The sequence below is a fragment of the Thermobia domestica genome, chromosome 1 (assembly GCF_964235325.1).
Source record: "Thermobia domestica chromosome 1, izTheDome1.hap1.1, whole genome shotgun sequence".
Classification (NCBI taxonomy): Eukaryota; Metazoa; Arthropoda; class Insecta; order Zygentoma; family Lepismatidae; genus Thermobia; species Thermobia domestica.
This window is the reverse complement of record NC_137454.1, coordinates 342,365,905-342,392,867: the sequence shown is the minus strand read 5'-3', so window position 1 is coordinate 342,392,867 and position 26,963 is coordinate 342,365,905. Positions and strand designations below refer to the sequence as shown.

The following is a 26,963-nucleotide window of genomic DNA, read 5'->3' as shown; positions in this document are numbered from 1 at the left end:
AATGTCTTATGGGAAAATGCAGGTTCAAGACGAACTAGGCCAAGATAAGCAGGTGGCACACTTTGAGAGGTGGCCAAGTTGACAGGTTTCACTGTAGCAGCAGAATAATTATAAAAACTATTTATGTCTTGAGTGCGTTTCTCTGATTAATATTTATATGTGTTGCGCCATTGGGAGAATTTTTTTGGGTTTTGACCCCGTCCCTCCTTTGTATTTGCAAACGGAAAATTTATTTTTTTCGTACATTTATTGGTGTTTGATGGGCTATAAATAATGCAAGTTTCGTTGCAATCGCTCAGCTCCTTCTAGGCTAGGCCGAAGAGCCGAACCATATGATTTTCTGGCGGAACATGCACCCTCTGTTCCCTACAAATACCAGTAGAAAAATTTCAAAAATTATTTCTGTCTTCAGTGCGTTAATCTGATCAATATTTATGAGGTTTGTGCCATTTGGACAATATTTACGGTCTTGCCCCCATCCCCCCTTTGTATTTGCAAATGGGAAATTTAATATTTTCGCGGTTTGGTTGTTGTCCAATGGTCTATTAATCCTGCAAGTTTCGTACCAATCGCCCAGATCCTTCTAGGTTAGACCCAAGAGCCGAATCATAGGATTCTATGGAGGATTATGTCCCCTCTGCTCCCTTCAAATAGCAGTAGAAAAATTTTCAAAATATTTTTTGTCTTCAGTATGTTACTGTGATTAATATTTATGATTGTTGTTCCATTTGGATAATTTTTTAGTTTTGCCCCCCGTCCCCACTTTGTATCTGCAAATGGAAAATTTAGTTTTTTCGCGGTTTCGTTGTTGCCAATGGGCTATTAATGTTGCAGGTTATGTTGCAATCGCTTAGCTCCTCCTAGGATAGACCCAAGAGCCGAACAATAGGATTCTATGAAGGAATATGCCCCCTCTGCTCCCTTCACATAGCAGGAGAAAAATTTCAAAAAAATTATTTCTGTTTTCAGTACGTCACTCTGATTAATATTTATGAGCTTTCTGCCATTTGGATATTTAGAGTTTTGCTCCCGTCCCCTTTTGTGTTTGCAAATGGAAAATTTAATTTTTTCGCGCTTTGGTTATTGTCCAATGGGCTATTAATCCTGCAAGTTTCGTTCCAATCGCTCAGCTCCTTCTAGCCTAGACCCAAGAGCCGAATCATAAAATTATATGGAGGAATATGCCCCCTCTGCTCCCTTCAAATGGCAGTAGAAAAATTTCAGAATTATTTTTGTCTACAGTACGTTACTCTGATAAATATTTGAGTTTTGTGCAATTCTTTGATATTTTTTAGGGTTTTCCCCCGTCACCCCTTTGTGTTTGCAAATGGAAAATTTAATGTTTTCGCGGTGTAGTTGTTGCCCAATGGGCTATTAATCCTGCAAGTTTCGTTCCAATCGCTCAGCTCCTTCTAGGCTAGAAACAAAAGCCGAACCATAGGATTCTATGGAGAAATATGCCCCCTCTGCTCTCCTTAAATACCAATAGAAAATTTTTAAAAACTATTTTTGTCTTCAGTGCCGTACTCTGATTAATATTTATGAGTTTTATGCCATTTGGATAATTTTTAGGGTTTTGCCCCCCGTCCCCCTTGTATTTCCAAATGGAAAATTTAGATTTTTCGCGGTTTGGTTGCTTTCCAATGGGATATTAATCCTGCAAGTTTCGTTCCAATCGCTCAGCTCCTTCTAGGCTAGACCCAAGAGCCGAACCATAGGATTCTATGGAGGAATATGCCCCCTTTGCTCCCTTCGAATAGGAGTAGAAAAATTTTAAAAATTATTTTTGTCTTCAGTGCCGTACTCTGAATAATATTTATGATTTGTGCCATTTGAATCATTTTTTAGTTTCTTGCTCCCCGTCCCCCCTTGTATTTGCAAATGGAAAATTTAGTTTTCTCGCGGTTTGGTTGTTGTCCAATGGGCTATTAATCCTGCAAGTTTCGTTCCAATCGCTCAGCTCCTTCTAGGCTAGACCCAAGAGCCGAACCATAGGATCCTATGAAGGAATATGCCCCCTCTGCTCCCTTCAAATAGCAGTAGAAAAATTTTAATTTTTTTTCAGTGCCATACTCTGATTAATATTTATGAGTTTTGTGCTATTTGGATAACTTTTTAGGGTTTTGCCCCCCGTCCCCTCTTGTATTTCCAAATGGAAAATTTAGTTTTTTCGCGGTTTGGTTGTTGTCCAATGCGCTATTAATCCTGCAAGTTTCGTTCCAATCGCTCAGCTCCTTCTAGGCTAGTCCCAAGAGCCGAACCATAGGATTCTACGGAGGAATATGCCCCCTCTGCTCCCTTCAAATAGCAGTAGAAAAATTTTTAAAAATATTTTTGTCTTCAGTGCCGTACTCTGATTAATATTTATGAGTTTTGTGCTATTTGGATAACTTTTTAGGGTTTTGCCCCCCGTCCCCCCTTTGTATTTGCAAATAGAAAACTTAGTTTTTTCGAGGTTTGGTTGATGCCCAATGGGCTATTATTCCTGGAAGTTTCGTTCCAATCGCTCAGCTCCTTCTAGGCAAGGCCCAAGAGCCGAACCATAGGATTCTATGGAGGAATATGCCCCCTCTGCTCCCTTCAAATAGCAGTAGAAAATTTTTAAAAAATATTTTTGTCTTCAGTGCCGTACTCTGATTAATATTTATGAGTTTTGTGCTATTTGGATAACTTTTTAGGGTTTTGCCCCTCGTCCCCCCTTTGTATTTGCAAATGGAAAATTTAGTTTTTTCGCGGTTTGGTTGTTGTTCTATGGGCTATTAATCCTGCAAGTTTCGTTCCAATCGCTCAGCTCCTTCTAGGCTAGACCCAAGAGCCGAACCATAGGATTCTATGAAGGAATATGCCCCCTCTGCTCCCTTCAAATAGCAGTAGAAAAATTTTAATTTTTTTTTACAGTGCCATACTCTGATTAATATTTATGAGTTTTGTGGCATTTGAATAATTTTTTATGCTTTTGCCCCAGGTCCTTCCTTGTATTTGCAAATGGAAAATTTAGTTTTTTCGCGGTTTGGTTGTTGTCCAATGCGATATTAATCCTTCAAGTTTCGTTCCAATCGCTCAGCTCCTTCTAGGCTAGTCCCAAGAGCCGAACCATAGGATTCTATGGAGGAATGTGCCCCCTCTGCTCCCTTCAAATAGCAGTAGAAAAATTTTAAAAATTATTTTTGTCTTCAGTGCCGTACTCTGATTAATATTTATGATTTGTGCCATTTGAATCATTTTTTAGTTTCTTGCTCCCCGTCCCCCCTTGTATTTGCAAATGGAAAATTTAGTTTTCTCGCGGTTTGGTTGATGTCCAATGGGCTATTATTCCTGGAAGTTTCGTTCCAATCGCTCAGCTCCTTCTAGGCTAGACCCAAGATCCGAACCATAGGATTCTATGGAGAAATATGCCCCCTCTGTTCCCTTCAAATAGCAGTAGAAAAATCTCATTTTTTTTTCAGTGCCATACTCTGATTAATATTTATGAGTTTTGTGGCATTTGAATAATTTTTTATGCTGTTGCCCCCCGTCCCCACTTTGTATTTGCAAATGGAAAATTTAGTTTTTTCGCGGTTTGGTTGTTGTTCTATGGGCTATTAATCCTGCAAGTTTCGTTCCAATCGCTCAGCTCCTTCTAGGCTAGACCCAAGAGCCGAACCATAGGATTCTATGAAGGAATATGCCCCCTCTGCTCCCTTCAAATAGCAGTAGAAAAATTTTAATTTTTTTTTACAGTGCCATACTCTGATTAATATTTATGAGTTTTGTGGCATTTGAATAATTTTTTATGCTTTTGCCCCAGGTCCTTCCTTGTATTTGCAAATGGAAAATTTAGTTTTTTCGCGGTTTGGTTGTTGTCCAATGCGATATTAATCCTTCAAGTTTCGTTCCAATCGCTCAGCTCCTTCTAGGCTAGTCCCAAGAGCCGAACCATAGGATTCTATGGAGGAATGTGCCCCCTCTGCTCCCTTCAAATAGCAGTAGAAAAATTTTAAAAATTATTTTTGTCTTCAGTGCCGTACTCTGATTAATATTTCTGAGTTTTGTGCTATTTGGATAACTTTTTATGTTTTTGCCCCCTGTCCCCCCTTTGTATTTGCAAATGGAAAATTTAGTTTTTTCGCGGTTTGGTTGTTGTCCAATGGGCTATTAATCCTGCAAGTTTCGTTCCAATCGCTCAGCTCCTACTAGGCTAGACCCAAGAGCCGAACCCTTACCCTATCCTCATGTAAGGACTGCCAAAAGTATATCTAAACCACTCTAGCGAAATTTAACTGAACTTTGCAGAAGACTCAGGGTCAGTTCAAAAAGGTTCACAAGACAAGACAACATGGAGAATGACTGACTGTAAGTTCACAGAAAGTAAGGTAGGGTAGAATTGTCAGTCAGGAATCGCTAGCACGTGCAGAATTTAGTTTCAATTTCAAAAATCTCCTTTGTAAAACATACATAAAACAATTTGACATCTCTGACCTATATGATTTATCTCTGTGCACTGATTTGTTTAACCGTTGGTGTTTTTGTAGGAGAAAAAATACCGTGAGTTTATGACATTTTGAATTCACCATGTGGCAACGTGAAGTTATTCCGTATATATTGATAAATCAAGATAAGGTTTAACTTTACAATGCCCGCTCCAGCTGGTGCTGGTATGCACACTCAGAATCAAATAAAATAATTTTATGAACTTGCAGTTTTACTACACTAGTGTAAGTAACTAGTGATGGACAGTGGGAATATTCCCGGTGGGAAGGAATTTAAAAAATGGGAATATTGCCGGGTTTTATTTCCCATTTCCATTTTTTTACTTTATCTTCCAAATTATAAGAACCATATGACTATTTACTTTATTTTATTATATTATGATTTACTTGTAGGTTTTAAGAATTTGGAGGTTAAAAAATTTGAAATTCTTCGACTGTACTTTATGTACGGTAACTAATAATATGCTTTTTTAGGGTCCATTTCCATTTGCACTAAAAGTAAGGTAATTGTTTAGTATTGGAGGGCCAAAACTAACAAAAAATAGGATGATTTACGGAACAAATGAGTTGATACTGGTGTTCAAGTAGTCAAAAAAGTATCGAACACAATTTCTCTTAGGGCAGTAGGGAATTTGTAAAAACCCGTAAACCTAAGTGCAAATGATTTATTTGAGAAAGAAAAAGTCAATTGTTGGTAAATAAGACAGAAAACAACGTGCCATACGGAACTCTAACCCGCCTTCAATCGCTAACGCTCGCTCTGCAATGCTGTCTGAATTTAATGTTGGTAACGTAATTTAATGTATGAAACCATGAAACAACCGCATCGGAATAGAATATCACAAAAAATTGGTGCGAAAGCTGGCCCTCCAATGCTAAACAATAGCCAAAAATAGCAAACTACTAATTTACAAGTGATGAAAAAAGAACCATATTGTAAAGCAATGTAGAATTACGTACAAATAGAGATGAAGTACTATTGATAAACCCTGAACCACCGTTAGTAATAGACGTCGGTCTGTCTCGTCTCTCTGACCTGACTTTCTGAAAAGGTACTTCCGTACTCGGACTTCTCTTACATGTGAATTAAGGAATGAAATTTCTAGAAATGGGCAGGAAGAAAGCTCGTGTGTGGCAATGTTACATCCCAATTATAAAGATAAGAAAGTTTCTTGGTAATATTGTGAACGTACATATTTATGCGCAAATGTTGACGAAATGTTTATGACATTTAAAAATTTAATATGTTTATAATGTCAGTAGTAGAGTCAATTTTAGAAAAGCCACTTACATGTAAATTTAAACTTTTTTAGCTGTTTAAAAGTATATGGACTTACTTTTAAACATTTTTGAAACATATTTACTTTCATAGGACATATTGTAAATAAATACTCATTTATGCGTACTCTTTAAATATAATAGAATATTAATAGAATAACATAACATCATTCAGAATATACATTTTAAGGACATACTGTTGGGGACAACAGTAATAACATACTGTTATATAAAAACGAATTTATATTTGAAATCATAATATAGTAATAGAATGCAAATTTCTTTGTGATTGTACATACATTCCCGTAAAATTCCTATTTTGCGGAAACTTCCCGGGAATATTCCAGAAAAATATATTCCCGGGAAGTTACCCATCATTAAGTATAAGTAGTAGTAGATGTAGGGGTAGAAACGGGTTAGAAGCCCCGCAGCGGTTCGTTGGGTTCTGTTCTAGACATAAAATGGGCAAATTAAAGACTTTCCTAAATTTTTGGTGGCTGTGTAAATTTTTGGATCCGTATAGTAAAACTTTTAAATGTCCAGAAAGATTTGGACATGTATTAAATTTCCCCAATTTATGTCGAAATCAGAATTCAGTCAATCCTTGCGGGGTTTGTAACCCGTTCTTTCTACTACTTGTTGTAGATCCGTATAATAAAACTGCAGGAATAATTGTTCCAAAGATAAATTCTTTCATGATTTCTGTGCAAATACTCGGTTAAAAAAACTAGAATAAAAAGCGAACCAATTTGTGCTAAGTGGCTATCAAACAGCAAGAATGGTATGTAGGAGATTCAGGCAGTGCGAATCTGGTGCTCTGATTTCAGTCCTGAGATCAGCTTAGCATGGAATTGCCAAATTGCATGACTTGGAAAAGATTCCTCTTGGGATCCCTTCCTTGCTACAGTCAATCACTCACAAATTTCATAAATCCATAGGGAATAAGTCAAGATTCACGCCCTGTCGGATAAGAACTCCAACGAACAGTTAGTAGGATTAACGCTTCAACCAGTAAGTCAGTTACGATCTATGAAATCCAGAGTTTTGTTTAAACTTGCTAACTTCATACAAGTACGAAGGAAACCAAAATAAATTTGTATTGGAAACGTGTGTATGTGAACACAGTCTCAGTATGTTTGGCCACTACGTAAAGATACGTTTTTAGTACTCAGTGTTAATGTGTCACTTGAGAATTAATTGTAGCAGTGATGAGTTGAGAAGATTTCCGCCTGGAATTGAAATACTGTGGAAGCACCCATAACCCTACTCAGTAAAAACGGAAGAATCCTCAAGGAGGGGAGGATTTTAGCTACCGGAAAAGAAAAAACATTCAGTCTGTGTTTAGCAGAAGTTGCCTAGCTCTTTTTTCTTAAAAATTGTACAATTTTGGTAATTTCTGTTCACACTAACTTAGTTTAGGTAAGTTTACGTTACGTTAGGTAACTTTAAGTTAGGTAACATTACTTTATGTTATATTATGTTAGTGTAAATGTCCACCATAATTTTCCAAAACAATGATAGAATTTGGTTATTTGTACTAATATTAGCTTAGTTTACGTTAGTTCAGGTTAGCTTATGTTAGGTTAGATTTGCTCTTGTACTTTGGGGCCGCCATCTGCGGAAGTTAACCCAGTTAGTTTTGTTATCTTTTCATTGGCACTTACGTTCACTGTTTATATAAACTGGACACAGCCTTGTTCGTATCATTGTCTTGTTGCACCGTACATCTGAAACGGTACTCTGCTAAATAGCACTCCATGTGTTGTTTTTTCTTTCCATGTGAAACTTCCTCTTACCAACTATGAAATTTCTACGAAATTCAATTCGAGGGAAATTAGATCTAGTGATTACATGCTTCTTATGTTTACGGTTACTATTACTGTTGCTACCAAGATTAGTTCGGTTACGCGATTACTATTATTGTTTCTAATAAGGTTCGGTTCGGTTATCTTACCGGTAAAATTAGGTTCAGTTCTCATTCGTTTTACTGGTGGCGAAATGTCGTGTATCCTAACAGATTTGCACTTGTCGTTTATACGATATCTATGGTAGTCTGTCGTACCACGTCTGTAATTAGGTTCAGTTACATTACCGGTACACATGAATTTAACATTACTTTTCACATTGGTATCACACTTTGATCTCACATGTACACTTCGAATTTGATTGCGATTAAAGTTAATTTGGTGCAGGTTAGTACAATATTCCATCATTGATGGATTTTTTCAAAATTTTGCAATGTCATACCCAGATAATTGAAGTTAACGCACTTCTTCGCATTCGCTAAAATCACCATCTGATTGTTGACTATTATTGTTATGCTCTTTTCGTTGAGTGAACATATCAATACCTCTAACTCCATCGAACACTCACTAGACGCGTTGGTGAGAACTCACGTTCTCTTTCTGAATTTCACGAATACTGGAATCAGCTTTCCTTCTGCTACATGAACTAATGTCGTGTGCATACCATTAAACAATTCTATTACAATTACTTTATTTCCAGAACTAACATCATGTTGAACATATCGTGAATACAAGCAATCAATAGCGTTCACTAGGCAGAAATCATCATAACTTTTCGCACATTAATACACACCAAAATCTTCGTTACACAGAGCATTATGATACAATCAAAAGCATTCGAATGAAGAGAAAAGTTGGGATAATCTGAACCAACATATACTGCAGAATATTTTTGTCAACACTCAACAAATTTCATCCAAAGATTGAAATCAATGATGTCATATTTCTTCGTTGATGCTAAATTAGGATCTGTATTTTGCATTGTTTCTGTGGAAGGTTCAGGTTCACCTATTTGAGTAGTATGATCATTAACTATAGTTTCTACCACTTCAATAGAATTTTGCATCTCAGTGAATCTACGTATAATACGATCTATTTTAGTGTCACTTTGTTCAATTCGTAGATTTGTGTGGTAAAATTTATTGTTAAGTTGTTTCACTTGTTCCTTATATTGATTCATTCAATCACTAAAATCTCGCTTTAATTATCCCATCTGTTCGTTCATTTGATCAGCGAAAACTTGCTTTAATTGTCCCATCTGTTGGTTAATTTGATCAGCAAAATCGTAATTTAATTGGTTCATCTGTTCCATTTGTTGATCCATTCGGTTACCAAAATCTTGCTTTAATTGTCTCTTAGGTTGGTTGATTCGTTCCATTTGTATTTAATGAGATAGGCCGGGTCAGAAAAGATCATTTCCCTATTACCACTTGATTCTGTTGGATTTCCATTGTCAGGACGACGATAGCTTGTGGATCAATTTGAAGTACATCCTGCCCAAAGATGTTGAAATACAAGTAGAACATTACACGTATCGTTAATTACTAACGTAAGTCACACTACTTGATTCCTTGTATTAATATTTTTTCATCTTCTTTTGTTAGGTAAATACAAAATTCAGTTTTATTACCTTCCTAAAGATGCATACTTTAATGACGATTGCTTTAATTCAAATAATTTCTTCTGTAATTTTGTATTTTTTACGTGATTCTCGACCCCTTCTGCTAAAGATACTCCAAACATTATCTGTGGTAGAAAAACAAACTTTAGAAGAAGATAATGTTGACACTATACTAATAGAAAGTACTAGAAGTAACGTCTGACTTAAAACAATATTGGTAAAACGACGAAAATATTAAACGATTGTTTCTTTGTAAGGTGGAGAAAAGTCTGCAGGCTTTTTTTTTAAGAGCACCACTCGAGATAATTGTTGAAAAAATGTAGTTGTTTCACGAATTTCGTTCTTATTGCCCCCTTAAAAATTTGCGATTTCAGTATGAAAATCTGTCGCTAGACCTAGATAAAATTCACTGGGTTCACCAGAAGTAATTGTTGGAGAATTACAATTCGTTTACGATTTCCGAATTAAGAGAGCTTGAGGATGTATAACCTAAAAACTACAGCGTTAAATGTCACCAACCGGTGCTAGGTGGCCACTAAAAAGGACACAAGTACTATCTACCCGGGACACGTCAAGGCGAGTACAGGAGCAGGCGTGTCAGCGTAGGTGGTTATAAGCGTAAGCGAAGTTAGTGAAAAGATGTTGGTACATGCTTCAATAGCATTTGCTATGCTTTCATACTAATAACGCTATACATGTAAACATTAAGTGCAGCGTCTGTACACTGTACACAAATACACCGCTGCTGAAAAGTAGTAACTAATAGAGCCGTTTTCCATGTGGAATTACTTATATTATCCGTCGTAAAGCAATTGAAATAATTACGGCAGTACCCTTACAGTTGTAAACCTAAAATACTTTTGTATCCTTTTGTATTAAATTTTGCCGCTTGCAGAAATTTGTTCCTTAAAAATGTGTCTTTTCAGGTCTTCCTATTAAAAGTATTCCATTTTTCATGTGGATCTTCAAAGATTTGCTCCAAAACTAAACCAGCTCCGAGAAAATAACTTTCTTCTGCGTCCTAATAAAGAAGATAATCATTTAAATTGTAAGATTGTCAATATAAATAGTTAATTATTTTAGTAAAATAAATTTATTTTAAAAACTTGGTTAAAGAGAAAGGTAATATAGTTGTGTAAAGCAAAAATCGAATCTCAACAAAATATAACAATGTATAAGAAAATTATAATATCTGTGAAAAAAACTATAGGCAATATTCGGTATGTAAATAGAGAAATTTTTTTTTTTTTTTTTTTTTTTTGATAGGACAGAAATTTTTTTTTAAAAAAAGGACATGGTCATTATTTCGATATTTCTGTATAATTCTGTATCTTCGGCATTTAAGTATATCGAACGGCGTGGAATTTCCAAAACGTTTTTGGGTGTATACCAATGGCGGACGGTCGTATATGTTTTCAGTGGAGTCTCGATATTTTTTGATTGATTTCCGTTTAGTTAAAATCTTTTATGAACACTGTCACAAAGGGTTTGCTCGCTTCTATTCACAATATAGTTCTATTTTTTATTTGAGGGATTGCCTTTAACTATGCCAGAGAAAGGCAGGAACCTGGAAGTGGGTTACTTGGTTGCCTTTGCACAAACACGTTTGAACCAAACAATTATGTTTTAGAAGTTAGAAATTTTAACTTCCAGCTCAATGTTTTACTTTATTTTATTTTATTTTATTATTAATATTTTTTTGGTAATAGCAAATGAGAAATATTTATTTTCTCTTGTTTCTATCAAACTAAAAATCTTGTGGGAGCTGGAAGCCCGGAACACCCACTTAGTCGGCACCCATGGGTATATAGATACGTCGGTATAAGTAGTTGCAAAGTTACGCATATATTAAAGTACTGCTTTCAGTAGTTTTTCATCCCAAGTCTCATCCCCAACTTCTCATCTCACTAAATAATTTTAACTTAATCTTGAATTATCGTTGTCTTCTTCCGGCCTGATCATAAATTTTGTTAAAACGAATATTATTTTTCTTATTGGTTTCAGATCTATTGTTTTTTTTTAATAATAACTGCAGAAGATTTCAAATCTCCATCTTGAACAGGTTTGTGCAGCCGAAATGGCTTCAGATTGTTTCAACTTTGCTTCTAATAAAACTGAAATGAAAACAGAAATCATTCCTATTAAAGTTGAAATGAAAACAGAAAACGAGTTATTTGTGGAACGTAATTACAAATTATGTACTAGTGACACTTGTGATCAGAAAGATATTCTTGCTATAGCTTTGGCATATAAGGAAAGAGAAAGTGCAACGGAAGTAGAGAATATCACTTCAGAGAGAAATGAGGATGAAACAATATCAGATCGGAAACTAACTTCGAAAGCAATATGTTTGGTGGAGCGTTTACCAACAGGTGATGTACTTACAAAGACCGAACGTTTTCACAGTAACATCAGGCCAAAATACTCCGATCTTACATACATCACGGAAGGGTCAAGCAGTCACATGTGTGCCAGTTTTGGAGACAAGATCGATGACGGAGCGGATGTTCAAGAAAATGATAATGGAGATGCTGCTAGCAATGCTCAAGCCCTGAGGTATGTTTATATGCTTTTATTTCATCTGGAGTATATTTTGTATAAATATTTCTTTTGAACACTAGCAGTACTTCCTTAGATATGATTATTTCCTTCGTCTTAATCTGTGTTATTGGAATTGTAAACATTTAAACACCAATAATGCAACCTAATGCGTAGCGTTGTAAGAAGTGAGAGAGTTTGGCTCTGAGATAAGTATCCAAATGTGACAGTAAATTGCTATAAACCATTTTGAGTGTTAGGATCAAATAGTGACATGCTTCGGAATAATATCAATATCCAGTAATATGTTCCTGTTATAGGGAACAGTACCTGGCCAAATTCTTTATATCTTTCTCCAATCAGTGAAAATATTTTCATGGTATAAGTCATATTTTAGTATTTATTTACCTGGGTAAATAAGAATGCCAAATTCGGATCGCACGAACAAATTGTCGAAGTTTTTTTTTTTTTTAATTTTATTTTTATTTTTAACGTTGTTAACGTTGCAGAACCCTTTCGTTTATTCTGATTGTTCTAATATTGATGTATGTCGTATCGAGAACAAACTCTTACTAGAATAACCAGAAATTCAGATTTTTCTCGTTTGCAAATAACTCAAGCCGATTTTATATTTAGAATTTTCTTCAGTGTTAAAATTCCTTGATTGTGGAAATTTATATCCAATTTTTTAATATTATATCTATTTTAACAATGAAGAAAATTTTAAAGAAAAAAATCGAGATTAATTGCTGCCTTTGACTGATTATGAAGTTCCTTTTCTAAAAATTTGAAATCTCCAGGTTGAATTTTGTAAGAGAGATCGTGAATTTTCGTGAAAGTTAAGAAATAAGTAATAGAGGTACGAAGACTGCACTGACATGTATCGGCAAAGTTTGACCCTTCAGAACAACCGTAAATAAATAAAATCAAACACACATAAGAGACGTTAATACATAATGCTTTTTTTCAGCAAGTGCTGCTTAGGCGTCCAACATAGTAGATGACAGTTCATCATAGTGGTTGCGAAAATTGATAGGTCATAGTAGGTCACTGGGTTGAGGTACAAAGTGCGCTCAGTGGATCGTGGTGTGAATTGGTGACTGTTACACCCGTGAAGTTTTTATCGACTCACACTTTTCGGATACGCACGTCTCCTTTTTAAATATGAAGTATGTCTGACAATTTTCTATTATTTTTTATGCCCTATTAAAGTGTTCAAAAGAAATACAATCTCGATCTTGTCACTGGAGTGAAAATTGGCCAGTTTCAGTACACATTTTTTTCAAAGAAAGAAAACTTTAACTGAGATGATATACATGAAAAGTGTATTCTCTTTTCAGAATGTGATATAGATGGGGAGAGAATATATTTTCTACACCGGTATTTTGAATGTGATTTCGTTTTCCATTTTCGTCGTTATAACGGTTTGAAAACATTGAATACTCACCACAACATTAGGTATAGAGTATCATATATATTTTACTGCCTCAAGCGGTTCTTCAAAAATTCATATAATGCACGAACCTCTTAAAGCTATATAGATACACTTGGTGAAGAAAGTCTTTTCCCGTGAACGTAGTAGTGCAATAGCTCGTAAATTACATATGTAACATGAGTGTGAATAACGCAGAAAGAAAGTATGATTGTTGGACATATTTTCCCCACAAGTAGATTACTCCACTTAAGTAAAGAGATACGTCAGGAACTAGAAAATTGCGTAATTTAGAAAAAAAATTATGAAAGCACTTTGTTTGCCCAAAGAAATTTCTGAAATTTTATGCCATAAAACCATCTACAGCGTAAGGCTGAGCACATGTTAAAATTTCCCAGCAAGACTATAGTTGTGTTTAAGATGTGTGGTTTCACATCTAAATAATATTTGATGACATCCACATGAGAACCTAGTTTTCCAAAAATTGGGTGTGTGTTGACCAAACTGAAGTTACTAAACTGTTTTAGATGATATGCAATGGGAATCTCTACATAATATATTAATTTTGTCATACTCCAAAAAAGTCATTTGGTATATTTTAAGAAAACTACATAAATAGCCCGCTTTCATCTCTTAAAGCGTCGTTCACTCGCCTGCTGGTTTTTGATAAAGATATTATATAGAAATTCCTTCATCGTGACATTATCCGCTCGTCAAATACCAGAGGTTTGGCCTACAATTCAGAAATGTTCGAATGCTCATAGGTCCTCATTCCAGTCGGAGACAATGGTAACATCAGTATGAAATTTCATTTCAAACGATTCAGCCGTTTCCTGAGCTAATGAGGAGTGGATGTGAAATTTAGGTCCTGAAAAGTAATACACAGATCTTTTTCCTTTTCTTGGAAAAAGAGTATTTCCCAAAACAGGTGCAGGACACAGTTTATTTTGAATGATAGACATGTGTACTAAGTTCTCTCTTTCTAAGAAGACATACTCGTGAGATGATAATTTTTTACGTACATTTCTAATTCTGTACTTCTAATGATAACCACTTCAATTAAAGTAGCATAATAGAAAGCGAATTGAAGTTTTCACGCAAGATATTAGAAAATTTATCTCAAGTTATTCAGCTTGTCTGCGTTTATAATGTAATGTATAGCACGTTTTTTTAAATTCTTATAATATGAGAACCTAGCATAGTATGAGAACCTATGAATCTATTAGTTTCTAACACTAATAACCCAAGGGAGATTAACGGGGCATTCACTATCCTCATTATCGGAGCGTCTAATCCTACAATCATAATCACATTGCTTATAAAAAAGTGAAAAGGTACAAGGGATTAAAAACTGAAGGTTTCTCCAAAGGTTTTAAGTTGAAATAGCGCGTAGATATGTATATAATTGGACATCATATCGTAATGTTGATTAAAATTTAATATATCCAAGCAATCCGAGGATTTTAGAAACACCCGCAGTTTTTGTTATATTGATTCAAATGACATACTTGGTGCAAAATTTTAAAAGTTGTTATAGCCTTGCTTTGTTTCCTTGTTACAGTAACAGTATCTGGTGGTTACAGTTGCAACAAATTTTCGCATTTACTAAATTTTCTGGCACATGAATTAACAGTATATTTCATAAACATATTCATTGATTTCTTACCTACATTTTCCCCTCTAAGGTCATTGCATACCCCAACAATTTACCTTAATATATACTTGACTTATATCTAATTTCGAATATTTAAATGTATAAACAAATTCTGATATTGATACAAAGAGCATTTTTCCTTCGGAAAATATGACTGGTACGGGTTTTTTCTGAATTACATATTTGTATATTATTTCAGGTAATGTTTCAATAGTATCAGATTTCAGTTTATCAGAAAATATAAGGTATGAGTGCCTGGGAAGTTGATGAAAAATAAGTCTCATCCTATTGGTGTGTATCTTTTATGGTATACGTTTGCGTTTTTCGGGAGTTTCATATTCTTTATTTCCATGTCGTGCTCCTTTATTTATTTCTTATTATTATTTCCAGATTCCATAAACTTACCCTTTCCAGAAGAGAAAATACGTTCGTTAAACGAAAGGAGAAAAATGCTCTTTCAGGTGAAAAATCTATTAACAGGAATGTTTACAAGAGAAGTCACATGTGCCAGGAATGTGGAGAGGGATTTATTACGGAAGCACAATTAGCAACACACATGTTAAAACATAAAGTTAGAAAACCTCACAAATGCCAGGAGTGTGGAAAGGGATTTATTAGGAAAACAGAGTTAGCATCACATATGTTTATACATACAGGTAAAAGAATTCATATCTGCCAGGATTGTGGTAGGGGATTTATTACGCAAAAACAATTAGCAACACACACGTTAATACACACAGGTGAAAGACCTCATTTATGCCGAGTATGTGGAAAGAGATTTACTCGCAGCTCAAGCTTGAGAACACATATGTTAATACATACTGGTACAAGACCTCATTTATGCCAAGAATGTGGAAAAGGATTTAATATAAAGTCTAAGTTAGCAACACACATGTTGGTACATACAGGTGCAAGACCTCATGTGTGCCAGCAGTGTGGAACACGATTTACTCAAAGCTCAAGCTTGAGAAGACACATGTCAATACATAGTGGTGAAAGGAAGCATTTATGCCTAGAATGTGGCAAAGGATATAGTAGGAAGTCTAATCTTGCGACACATATCTTGATACATACAGGTGGAAGACCCCATGTATGCCAAGAGTGTGGAAAGGGATTTATTAAAAAAACAGAGTTAGCATCACATATGTTTATACATACAGGTAAAATAATTCACATCTGCCAGGAGTGTGGTAGGGGATTTATTACGGAAACACAATTAGCAACACACACGTTAATACACAAAGGTGAAAGACCTCATTTATGCCAAGGGTGTGGAAAGGGATTTACTCACATCTCAGGCTTAAGAAAACACATGTTAATACATACTGGTGCAAGACCTCTTTTATGCCAAGAATGTGGTAAAGGATTTAATATGAAGTATGATTTAGCAACACACATGTTGATACATACAGGTGAAAGACCTCATGTATGCCAAGAGTGTGGAAAGGGATATATTAGGAAAACAGATTTAGCATCACATATGTTTATACATACAGGTAAAAGAATTCATATCTGCCAGGAGTGTGGTAGGGGATTTATTACGGAAAAACAACTAACAACACACACGTTATTACACACAGGTGAAAGACCTCATTTATGCCCAGTATGTGGAAAGAGATTTACTCGCAGCTCAAGCTTGAGATTACATAAGTTAATACATACTGGTACAAGACCTCATTTATGCCAAGAATGTGGAAAAGCATTTAATATAAAGTCTAATTTAGCAACACACATGTTGATACATAGAGGTGAAAGACCTCATTTATGCCGAGTATGTGGAAAGGGATTTACTCACATCTCAGGCTTAAGAAAACACATGTTAATACATACTGGTGCAAGACCTCTTTTATGCCAAGAATGTGGTAAAGGATTTAATATGAAGTATGATTTAGCAACACACATGTTGATACATACAGGTGAAAGACCTCATGTATACAAGAGTGTGGAAAGAAATTAATTACGAACAGAGAATTAGCATCGCACATGTTCATGCATACAGGTAAAAGGACCCATATGTGCCAGGAGTGTGGTAAGGGATTTATTACGAATAGAGAATTAGGAATACACTTTAATACACACAGATGAAAGCCTCATGTATGCCAAGAGTGTGGAAGGGATTTATTGCCAAGAGTCGTTTAGCAGCTCACATGTTAACACATATCAGTGAAAGATCTCATTTATACCACGATTGCACATTGATATTTACTCGAAGCTCATTTGACAACACACATATTAATACATACAGGTAAAAGAATTATATATGCGAATAGTGTCTCAAGGTACTTATTACTTAGACACGATTACCAACACATGTTAATATATGTGTGAAAAATCTCACACATCAGGAGTGTGGAACGTGATTTTCGTAGCAAATCAAATTTAGCACATGTTACTACATACAGATGGAACTCCGATATGCCAAAAGTGTGGAAAGGTATTTATTAACAAGAGAAATTTAGCAACACACATGTAAATACATACAATGAAAGAACTCAAATGATTTATTAACAGATCAAATTTTGCATAACACGTGTACAGAAAAAGCCCCTGTATGCAGTTTTTACATCATAAAAGAGACATAACCAATAGTAAGAAAGCGGATTTTTCTACAAAGTACGTTTGGGTAAGCATTTATCATCATACATATGAAACTATTCATGTATACCTTATATGTACAGTGTACTTTACATTCTTTCGTTAGAAAAAATGATTAAAAATTACTGATCGAAATGCTGTTTTCTTGATAGTTGCTGATAACTTCGTAAACTTCCTCTTCATTTACTTCCTCTTCATTTAAAACTTCTATGTATTTTACGAGAGCAAATGCTGGTTCATGTAAGATTTCGACCGGGAACATAAAAATAGAAATTCTTTTAAGGATCATGAATCTCAGATGAGAGAATACACCAAAGTTCGTACCAGGTATTTTTGTAACCAAGTTGATATGAATTGATTAGATTTGCAAATAGCTTGAGGTTTACACTCGTTAAAGCAAATACAGAATTTGTAGTAAGTGATTTTATTACAATGAAGAAAAGTGGAAAATTACAGAAAAATACTAGAGGCATACATGTTGTACGGTACATTCTAGCTTTATACGACAACTCGAATTTAACTAACTATATGCTGTGAGCTGCTAGAATTAAGATCTGCGAAACAAGAAAGTTAGTTAAAAACCTCTTTCGTCAGACTCCAAGTTAAGAGAAGTGAAATCGAAGTGGAAGAGATGTTCATATTACCTTAAAGCATGATAATTGTGTATGGGTTACTGCTCGTTTCTTTCTAAGCATCGGAACGCTCAACTCTTTATGATTCAACACTCCACTTTCTTCTTTGTCACCAACTCGTAAGATCTAAGTTAGAAATTTATACTTGCAAAATGTGCTGCTCTTGTGGCAGACTAACGCGTATTACTTCTGATCTCCCGCCGTTAGATTTCGAAGTGAGTGCGGTAACAGTCTCAAGTGTTGCTGATTCTCATATACCACATGCCGTCCTAGACCTGGTCCAAATCCGTTTTTCCCCAGAGGTCAGTTGGGCAACGTTCAGAGAGATCAGACATTCCCACTCAGGAGCCGTGCCGTTTAACAGTCTTCTAGCTTTGTTTTCATTGGCTTAATCAGGCTGAAGGAAATATTAACATTCTTTTTTTTTCATGTTTCATATACACATTTTTTTATTAATGTACGAAAAGATTTTTTTACATTATTTAATGGCACACGTGGAGTTAATACTGTGGCGTAATACTAAAATAGTCACACTACGTAAGTTACTGGCTGCTGTCATAAGAATTTTATAAGTTGACGCAGTGTCACAAAACACGCCCTCCCATCAGCATTTGTAAATCAGTTGTTTTCGCGAATTTTGCCTTTCGCTCATTTCGAGCTGTGACTAAGCGCTCCGCTCAGAAACTTTCTGAATTCCACGTTAGCTGTCTAAACTTGACTTGCGACATTAAGAGTGCTTGACCACAGTGCAGTCAATTTGGGTGGAAAGTCGCTATATCTAGGTGATTCGGTATCCAAGATAGCGAAAAAAAAATTTTTTTCCGATTAGCGACTTTTATGGCATTTTTTGAATAAAAGTTTGGCGAATTAGATAAAAATCTAGTGACTTTTGTGCTGCGACAGAACTACTCGTGTAGACAAGTACTATTAGCTTGAATAGTTCAGATATATGTTTATTTCCGTATGCCTATTTGAGTCAGCGGAAATGTTGAGGAGCTGCCAAAGTACGTAGGATTTTTCTCCTTATTCCCTTTTTGATTCCAGGTATCTCTTGTCCTCTGATGGAGACAAACTCCAAATTTTAATGTCTTTTAGTGTGCACAGCTTCCATTTAGATTCGCAAATAATGCATTACCGATAGCATGTGATTATCTGTAGAAACATCAGTAACAGGAAATAGGAAATAAGGTATTTTTCTTTGCAGACTTTATATTTGTTCATTTCTCTAAACTTATTTTTGATTTCGTTGAAGTGACATTGACCATAAAGTGAAAATATATATATATATTGTACAAAAAGTGAAATTATTATTTGTTATATACGCTTTTCAGCCTGGATGTATTATGACTTGAATTAATCACTTATCTGAAATAACTTAGAAGATCACATACTTGATGAGAGAGAACGAGAAAAAGAAAGACGGAATTTCAGGAATAATTTTTTTAACGACTTTACACCCACAATTGGGGTAATTTCATCTCCCGTTTAGCTACTTTTTATATCAACTTGTTGGCAACTCTGCTTGACCAGCAGCAATGCAAAAAGAAGAGATTGAAGGTACAGAGAAGAAAGTCATCTTAAATTTTAATAGAATTATTTTATATATTATTACATTTTGTGTATTTGCGCAGCTACAAAAAGTAGTACTGCTTTGATCAAAGTGCGCTATTTGATTACAGACTAAAGTATTGTGTATAAACATCAAGGTAAAAAGATTTTTTAAAGATAAAAATAACAGCATACATGCAAGCAGCCTTATCCTAATATCAGACCACATATAAAAGATTTTTGAAAGGAATTGAATATTAATACGACGTTTGATAAATCTAAATTAATTGCCTACGTTATAACTAATAATAGTTGGACAATGATTATTAGACATTCTGCGGGTTTAAGATCAAAGCAAAGGAAAGTTAACCTTTAGTGTTCAAGAAGCATTGCGCTCGCATAGGTATATTTAATTAGACAATTGATCAAGTCACGTGATTACCGTTAGCAATCAGAAAAAAACTAAATTAAAACAAAGAGCTCTTGAATATAAAATCGTACTACCGCTAATCAACGAAATATAAAAGAACCTAAGCATGTCACAAAAGTTATCTATATAAATTAAATCTTTCATTTAGTCAGGTAAAATTGTAGCTTGGAAATAAGTATAGTGTTAATTATATTGTCTTTCATATTGGCTAGTTAATTCAGTGAAAAGTATCTAAGTATCGTAGAAATTACTAATTATTTCTCCATTAAATGATTGCATTTCATTCACGTACATTGAAATCACACAGTGGTATCATTGGAATTTAAATATAAAGTTCTGTACAACTTTTACGTAGTATAATACTCACTATTTTCGTACTGTTACATTATATAAGTGGATTGTGTTAGGCTTCGTCAAGTACAGTATCAATTCGAAGAAAACTTAAGAACGTAAATGAAAATATATGTGAATCAAAGTTGAATTACGTTTGTGCATGGCTAACACAGTACTGTTCGTAATAACATAATCGCACTTTACTTAAATTTGATAGGATATGTATATACGTTTTGAATATAACTATCAGAATCATGATCCGCTTCCAAGAATGATGAAAGATTAAGAAAGAAATGAATAAAGACGATTCTTTCTATGTAAAATGTTTCTCTCTATACATATCAGATAACAATACAATCACTTTTGCAGTGTGGACTCTCATTTATTCAGCAAAGACTCTTATTAGTAGTGGAACTTTATTGTATTATTATTTTTGTTGTATGTAGTATTTTTTGTTTCTTTCATTATTCTATGTATCTTGTCTCTTTTGAATACTTGTTAATATAAGTTAAAAGGTGAATTAATATTGATGTAGTTTTATGCTGAACGTTAACACTAACCAAAGTCTAAGACATTCTCAAATTATTATTGAATGTCTATTTGTGTTAAAACATCGTTCTTTTGTGATGAGTGTTACCAGTGGTGTATATTAATACAATTTTTTGGTATATTATGGTATTATAGGAACAAATGTTGTAAATAAATACATATATATTCGTTAATACCATGTTTTCTCAAACAATACATTGATGTATATATTTGTCAAAGAATTTAAAATATCTGAGCCTAGGTTGCTTGCGTCATCTCAGTAAACAGCCCACGCTACGTCTGACAACATCGCGAATATCATCGGTGTAGAGATTTTATTTGATACTTGAAAAGTAAGTTGTCAATTACGACCCAAAAGAGTTCTAGCATTAATATTAGTATTCTTATTTTAGTTCACTACTTTTTGATATACTTGGTTTAAGGAGCGTGCGCTGCTGCTGCCGAGATTCCGGCTAACGGGAGGTTGTTGAAATCTTGTTCCGTTTTTTAACCACTAACAGACTCCATCGTTACAGCAGTATTTAGGAAAATAAATGCAGAGTTGCACTGAATTATTAGGGTACAGGTGAGGCCGTTTACTATTTATACACACTGGATCTGTGGACACGGGACTTTGTTAAATGGGTGCTAGCCGTTGTAGTTTTTGGCCGGCAATAAAACGTATGGCTCTTTACTTAATTCTGTAGTAAATTCCACGAACGTTTTTGACTATTTTCACAACGGGAGAAAACTTTTGGAGTCGACAGGCTTCAATCGAGACTGGTCAATGTTGGCAATATATTTTAAAATGTTATTATGTTAAACCACCTGTATGGAAATGCAAATTAAATTTAAAATAATTTGCGTTAATTTACAGTTTGCTGGCCACGATATAGGAAAATACATTGGCAGCTAGTGAGAATTTCTAGATGAAAACGAACTGAGCGGTATGGTTGTTACCGCTCAGTCGTTGGAACATTTGGTCTGCTCTGGCTAAGTTTTTCATGGTTTGCTCTTCCTTGTCGGTGCATTTTCATAAATTATTGAAGAAAGTACTTAATTTAGTTTTAAATAACTATAGAACGTAGTATTTGCATATTAATGAGTAAGCAAGAAATACCGAGGCTTTAGGTAAGAGTAATAAAACACATTGATTATATATGTAGTTTAAATAATGAATGTGGTCTTTGTAACTTATTAAACTTCTCTCACGGTGAAAAAGGGTTTTAGACCTATGTATGCGCGAACGATGAAAGATTCGTTTGTTTTATTGCGTGGGAGACAAATTGAATGGTTAGCAATTTTTGCAAAAATAAAATACAAATCGAAGAATTATTTTTGTTGTTAACCTGGTGACGGTTAAAATTACATTAGTTATAGATATTGAGATATCTTTATACCATTTGATCAAGATTTTTGGTAAACACTAGGAGATAAATTCTGGATTTTCGGATGAAACCTTACGATATTCTTCCCTTTCCAGCATGTTAATTTCTTAACACGCTACTTTGAGGCATTACACGTCATTATGTGTTAGTTTCACTCAATATATTCAATATTGTACAGGTGTTTTGCCAAGTGGCCAAAGGCAATTGGCACCACGATTTGACTTAAATAAATTATGTACACTAAGAGAATACCAAGTAATAATTGATGATTTAATATGTTACTAACATATAAATATTTTCTTGTAATATAGCCTCTTGTGTTACATATGAAAGAAAATAAGCTATGAGGCAAATTGTAGATAACTAGTTAGCGAATATAAGTTTAGACTAATTATATTTGGAAAGACAAACATTATTGGTTCTCCGTGATAACCATGCTTTGAACTACAAGTTGAAGTGGCCTACTAGTTGGCATTGAGCGCCGTAAGGTCTGTCTCTAAAAGAACAGTGGTAATATGATTTAAAAACAGAAAATAAGCACGGTTGGCATCACATCTAAAAACCATGGCTTAATCAAAGAAATATAGTTATCATGCTTACCCTAAAATATTATAAAAAGAAAGGTTACGTTCTGCATTTTTCCATCATACTTAAAAAGGATGAAAATACAGAACACAGAAATGTATAAAGACTTTGGTACCTTATTAGGACATCATTACTTAAAATTGGAGTTATACTCTCTTCATATTTTTTTAAGTATAGCAATTACGGACGCATATTTTAGGTCTAGTTTATAGCAGTGTATCAACGGTTGATATCAACATATTGAACGGTTTAAGTAGTATTTTAAAAAAATACTATTAGTATTAACTACCTACATGCGCTATAAAGTACAAATACAAATATTAAGCAGAAATATTTTAAAATTTCGAGAAAATTACAATCTTAGGCTGTATAAATCAACCTTTTTTTTATTCGAACATTACTCAATGTGTAGCACCTAGGTTGAAATTTTTTGATGCAACCGGCAAAAAATCATGCTGGAATTTGCTGGTAATAGTGGAAGTCTTTGGCTTCCCTGCTGGAACATAATGGACCAGCAACAGATGCTGATTTTGGCTTGGAGAATATCGTAAGTTTCTTGCTAGTTACTAGCATGTTGCTCGTTAGACGGAAAATTATCTCCATCAGAATATAATGGCAACTTCTAAGCTTTGCTGGATACTACAAACTATAAGTTTAAAATCAACATTTGCTACACATATCAATTGGCTTTTACGAATATTCATTCTATACGTATACTTCCATTACAAAAATATCTGTGTTGTATATAGGTAAGAGGAAATGGAATGATATCTTTGAAAAATAATTATCAAACTTACATAGGTTGCGTAGTTCATGAATGAAAGTTTTCTATTTTTTTCGGTTTTGAAGAGACATTTTTGCTGCTTTCCGTTTCCCGAGAAATTTTCTGACTATCAATGATTTTCCTGTCTCTCGATTTTAAAGAAAATTTTTCGTCTTCCAATTTTTAGAAAATTTTTCGTATACCCGAAAAATGTTTTTCCGAAAATTTGCCGTGTTTCCATTCTGGTTTTTCGGATTTTCGACAAAATCCGAAGTTTATTTCCGTTTTCGGGAAACACTCCGAATTCCAACTATCTGAGAAAGGATGTTCTCTGCCGTTTTCGGAAACAGTTTCCCAGTATCTGGAAAATTTTCTGTTTTCCATAAAATTCTCCGTCTTCAATTTTCCGAATTTTTTTTTCAAAATTTTCCGTTTTTTGCTTTTCCGTAGCTTACAAGAAAAACCAGATTAGCTTGCAGGTTTGTAGCATGTGCTGCTGGTAAGTTGGAAAATAAGCTTGTATCGTTCCATTTTCCTGAAAACTATAAATATATGTATTGGAACAATATTTGCTAAATAGATTGATTTTTGCTAATATTCGTCATATACATATACTGTAAAAAATATTATAGTGGTATAATTTAAAAGGAAACGTACATATTTGAAAAAGTAATTTTCATCAAATCTATATTTTTTTCCATGTTGAGAAAGTGTTTCACATTGCCTTAATCTTACATGGCACTATGAAACAACATGAAAACAGAGATTGCAGATCTAACGCTAAAGCACATACACAATTAGCTGTCGAACTGATGCATGTATGGAATTGTTTCGTATAAAGATTCAATCCACACCAGTGCCACCTAGATTACAAGCCCTTCGCGCTGAGTAGCAAACACTGAGTGACGTCATATTGACTATAGAAACCGCATGGTTTGTTTGTTTGTGTGTGTGTGTATGTTGTTGGTCACGGGTCCAGCGAAATAGACTGACTTAAAGTTTTTATTATAGGATTTAACTAATACAACTATTGTTCTTATTTCAAAGTTGTGGAAACAAATGTTGCGTATTTGTAGTAATGAAGAATTCTAGTGTTTGTTTTCGATTTACGGATAAGGAAAAAAGTGGACGTTTGTTTTTAAAAGGCGAATTATATTCCAAATAATCACTGTAAGGTAAGAACTAATTTCTATTAGTATTTGTCATTTTTAGATATATATAAGTCATGTCTCAGTCTTAATAGGGTGCAGAGGTAGAATAGATAGTCCCAAAAGTGGTAATTCCAAGATTGAAATGAATGACTGCAATTATAAGTGAACTGTAGAATTATTGAATGTCGTAGAAATTAAATGTTACATGTAAGAATGCATATGAACGAAGGGTGTTGGTTTATTTAAGCGCACCATATTTTGGAAGATAAAATTCAATACTATGCATGAAAAGAGAAATACAAAGAACAAATAGTAAGAGATTCCTATAGCCATTTGATTCAATTGAATCGCTCAATGAGCCTATTCATAAAGAACCGGTTTCTGCCCTTGAATTATGAAATGTTAGAAATAATAGAAATTTTATTACATTTCATAGTTCAAGGACAGGAACCGGTTCTTTACGAATAGGTTCGTTGAACGATTCAATTGAATGGAATACTTAGAGGAAGCTCTTGCGCAACAAATTTCTGAAAGTGATAGCACTAAATACAAAATTACACACCTGTATTTTATGTTTACAAGTGTAGTGATACTAATGTAAAATTATTACATGTGCTTTACTACGGATAAATGAGTGCATATGAAATATGCCTATTTTCCACGGGCGTTGTATTTCTACAGGTGGAGCGCTACTAGTATGAAACCATGACAAGTGCTATTGAAACTTGTATGATTGCCAAAACCCACTTGCTTTCACTAACCTCACTACTGACGCGTATACTCACCTTCGCTGACGTCTCTCCTCTCTTTGGAGGCACCTCCTCGGTAATGCGTGGGCCACCCATTTTTGTCCTATCTTGACTTGCTTAGGTGGCATTCGTGCTTTTTAGTGTGCACTTAGTACAGATTGGTTTGTTTTATGCACAGGTTTATGTTTGGCAGAAGGCCTATGTCCAGCTCGTTTTTCTGAAAAAAAAAAAATAGGTACAATTTTGGTAGTTTTTGTTTACATGAGGTTAGTTTAGCTTGTTATATTATGTTAGTGTAGGGGTCCAGCACAATTTTCCAAAGAAATTATAGGATTTCGCTTATTTCTACTAATATTTGGTTACGTTAAGTGAGTTCGGGTTAGTTTATGTTAGGGTAGGTTAGTTTTAGTTACGTTATTATACGTCTAAGTACTTGCAATATCCATTTCTCTTGTACATTCTGTGTTTTTACGTGCTTTTGACTAATTTTGCTAAACATACTCTTATGCAAAATCCGAACTCCGTACTTATAAACAAATAGTAATAAGAAAATTGTAATTTTCCAACAGTTGCTTGTGATGGTCCCTTTGAACTTTAACTATGCATCTAAGATATTTCAATGTCTCTCATTGCAAATAATTTAGAAAACATTAAGAAAATTAGTGACATAATTGTAATTTTTAACAATTATTTCGAGTGGTGCGCCAAACGTAAATCTGCATAGCACGAACTGAGACTTTGGTAACATAGGAAGCAGTGTTGAATTCAGACATTTTCACCCGGGGGGGAATGTCAACTCCTCGGGGGGAGGGTTGTTTTTCTGTATTTTTGAAAGAAAGCAGCATATTTAACAATTCCATTCACATCCACATCTTACCTAATATTGAGACTAATTGCTGATAAATATTCACTAAGAGATTATAATTTAAAAAAGAAACAATCGTTTAATTTTATCTAAAACATTAAATAAAGACTGGCAAAAATATTTTACACTAAACTTTAACTGCTATTTACAGTAGCTATTTTTGTTATATATTTCCTATATTCAGTAGTTTGTTACTAATGTAGAAGTTTTAAAAAAGATTTAAATTAACTCAAATATTTTTTGTCCTAAAACAAACATACATAAGAATATCTTAACAAAAGGTTATCATTCTTTCTCACACTTCTGATTCTAAGTCAAGCATATTAGCCTTGGTTTCTTCACTGCATACACATCAATAGTTTAGTTTACGTAATCTTCAGTTGGTTAGTGTCGTGTCTTGGAAAATCAGCGCTTGGCGCGAGAGTATACGACGGCACCCCCGTATATATGAGTGAGGTCGACAGACCAGCCGCGAAAGGTGAGAAAATTTTAAAAAGTAAACCCTGCTTTTCCTTGATTTTGAGCACTTTTCATTAATTTTTTCCTTTCATTTTATATATGTGCACATGTGTTTTATTCCTCTGTTTTTCTTTCCTTCT

General features: G+C 34.4%; 2 protein-coding genes and 1 long non-coding RNA gene across 6 annotated transcripts in view; 2 read left to right on the top strand and 1 right to left on the bottom strand.

The window, feature by feature from the left end:
* Nucleotides 1-4,197: 4,197 nt before the first annotated feature.
* LOC145663796 (uncharacterized) lies at nucleotides 4,198-19,743 on the top strand. 4 transcript variants are annotated; one of them, XM_081729888.1, is made up of 3 exons: nucleotides 4,198-4,332; nucleotides 11,178-11,729; nucleotides 15,188-19,743. In XM_081729888.1, exons 2-3 carry the CDS (start codon nucleotides 11,251-11,253, stop codon nucleotides 16,752-16,754), a joined length of 2,046 nt encoding a protein of 681 aa, XP_081586014.1. In that variant the 5' UTR covers nucleotides 4,198-4,332; nucleotides 11,178-11,250; the 3' UTR covers nucleotides 16,755-19,743. The 4 variants fall into 4 exon arrangements, with proteins under 4 accessions (XP_081586014.1, XP_081586022.1, XP_081586036.1 ...); XM_081729896.1 differs by having other exon boundaries at nucleotides 4,262-4,352; XM_081729910.1 differs by having other exon boundaries at nucleotides 4,284-4,332; nucleotides 11,236-11,729.
* LOC145663835 (uncharacterized) lies at nucleotides 17,500-26,963 on the bottom strand. The gene is made up of 3 exons (XR_014127280.1): nucleotides 26,625-26,963; nucleotides 25,536-25,716; nucleotides 17,500-17,623 (listed from the first exon to the last, which is right to left on the bottom strand). It is a non-coding gene; the product is annotated as an uncharacterized LOC145663835 (long non-coding RNA).
* The window catches only part of mRpS9 (mitochondrial ribosomal protein S9), a 430,030-nt gene continuing 427,686 nt past the window's right edge, over nucleotides 24,620-26,963 (top strand). The window contains exon 1 of the mRNA XM_081729930.1: nucleotides 24,620-24,774. The gene's annotated coding sequence lies outside the window, so the exon portion shown is untranslated. The remainder of the gene's footprint in view (nucleotides 24,775-26,963) is intronic.

Excerpts from the sequence above, each read along its gene's own strand:
- LOC145663796 (XM_081729888.1), top strand. The coding sequence starts at position 11,251 with ATGGCTTCAGATTGTTTCAACTTTGCTTCTAATAAAACTGAAATGAAA. Across the intron at positions 11,730-15,187 it reads AGCAATGCTCAAGCCCTGAG|ATTCCATAAACTTACCCTTT; the intron begins GTATGTTTATAT and ends TATTATTTCCAG.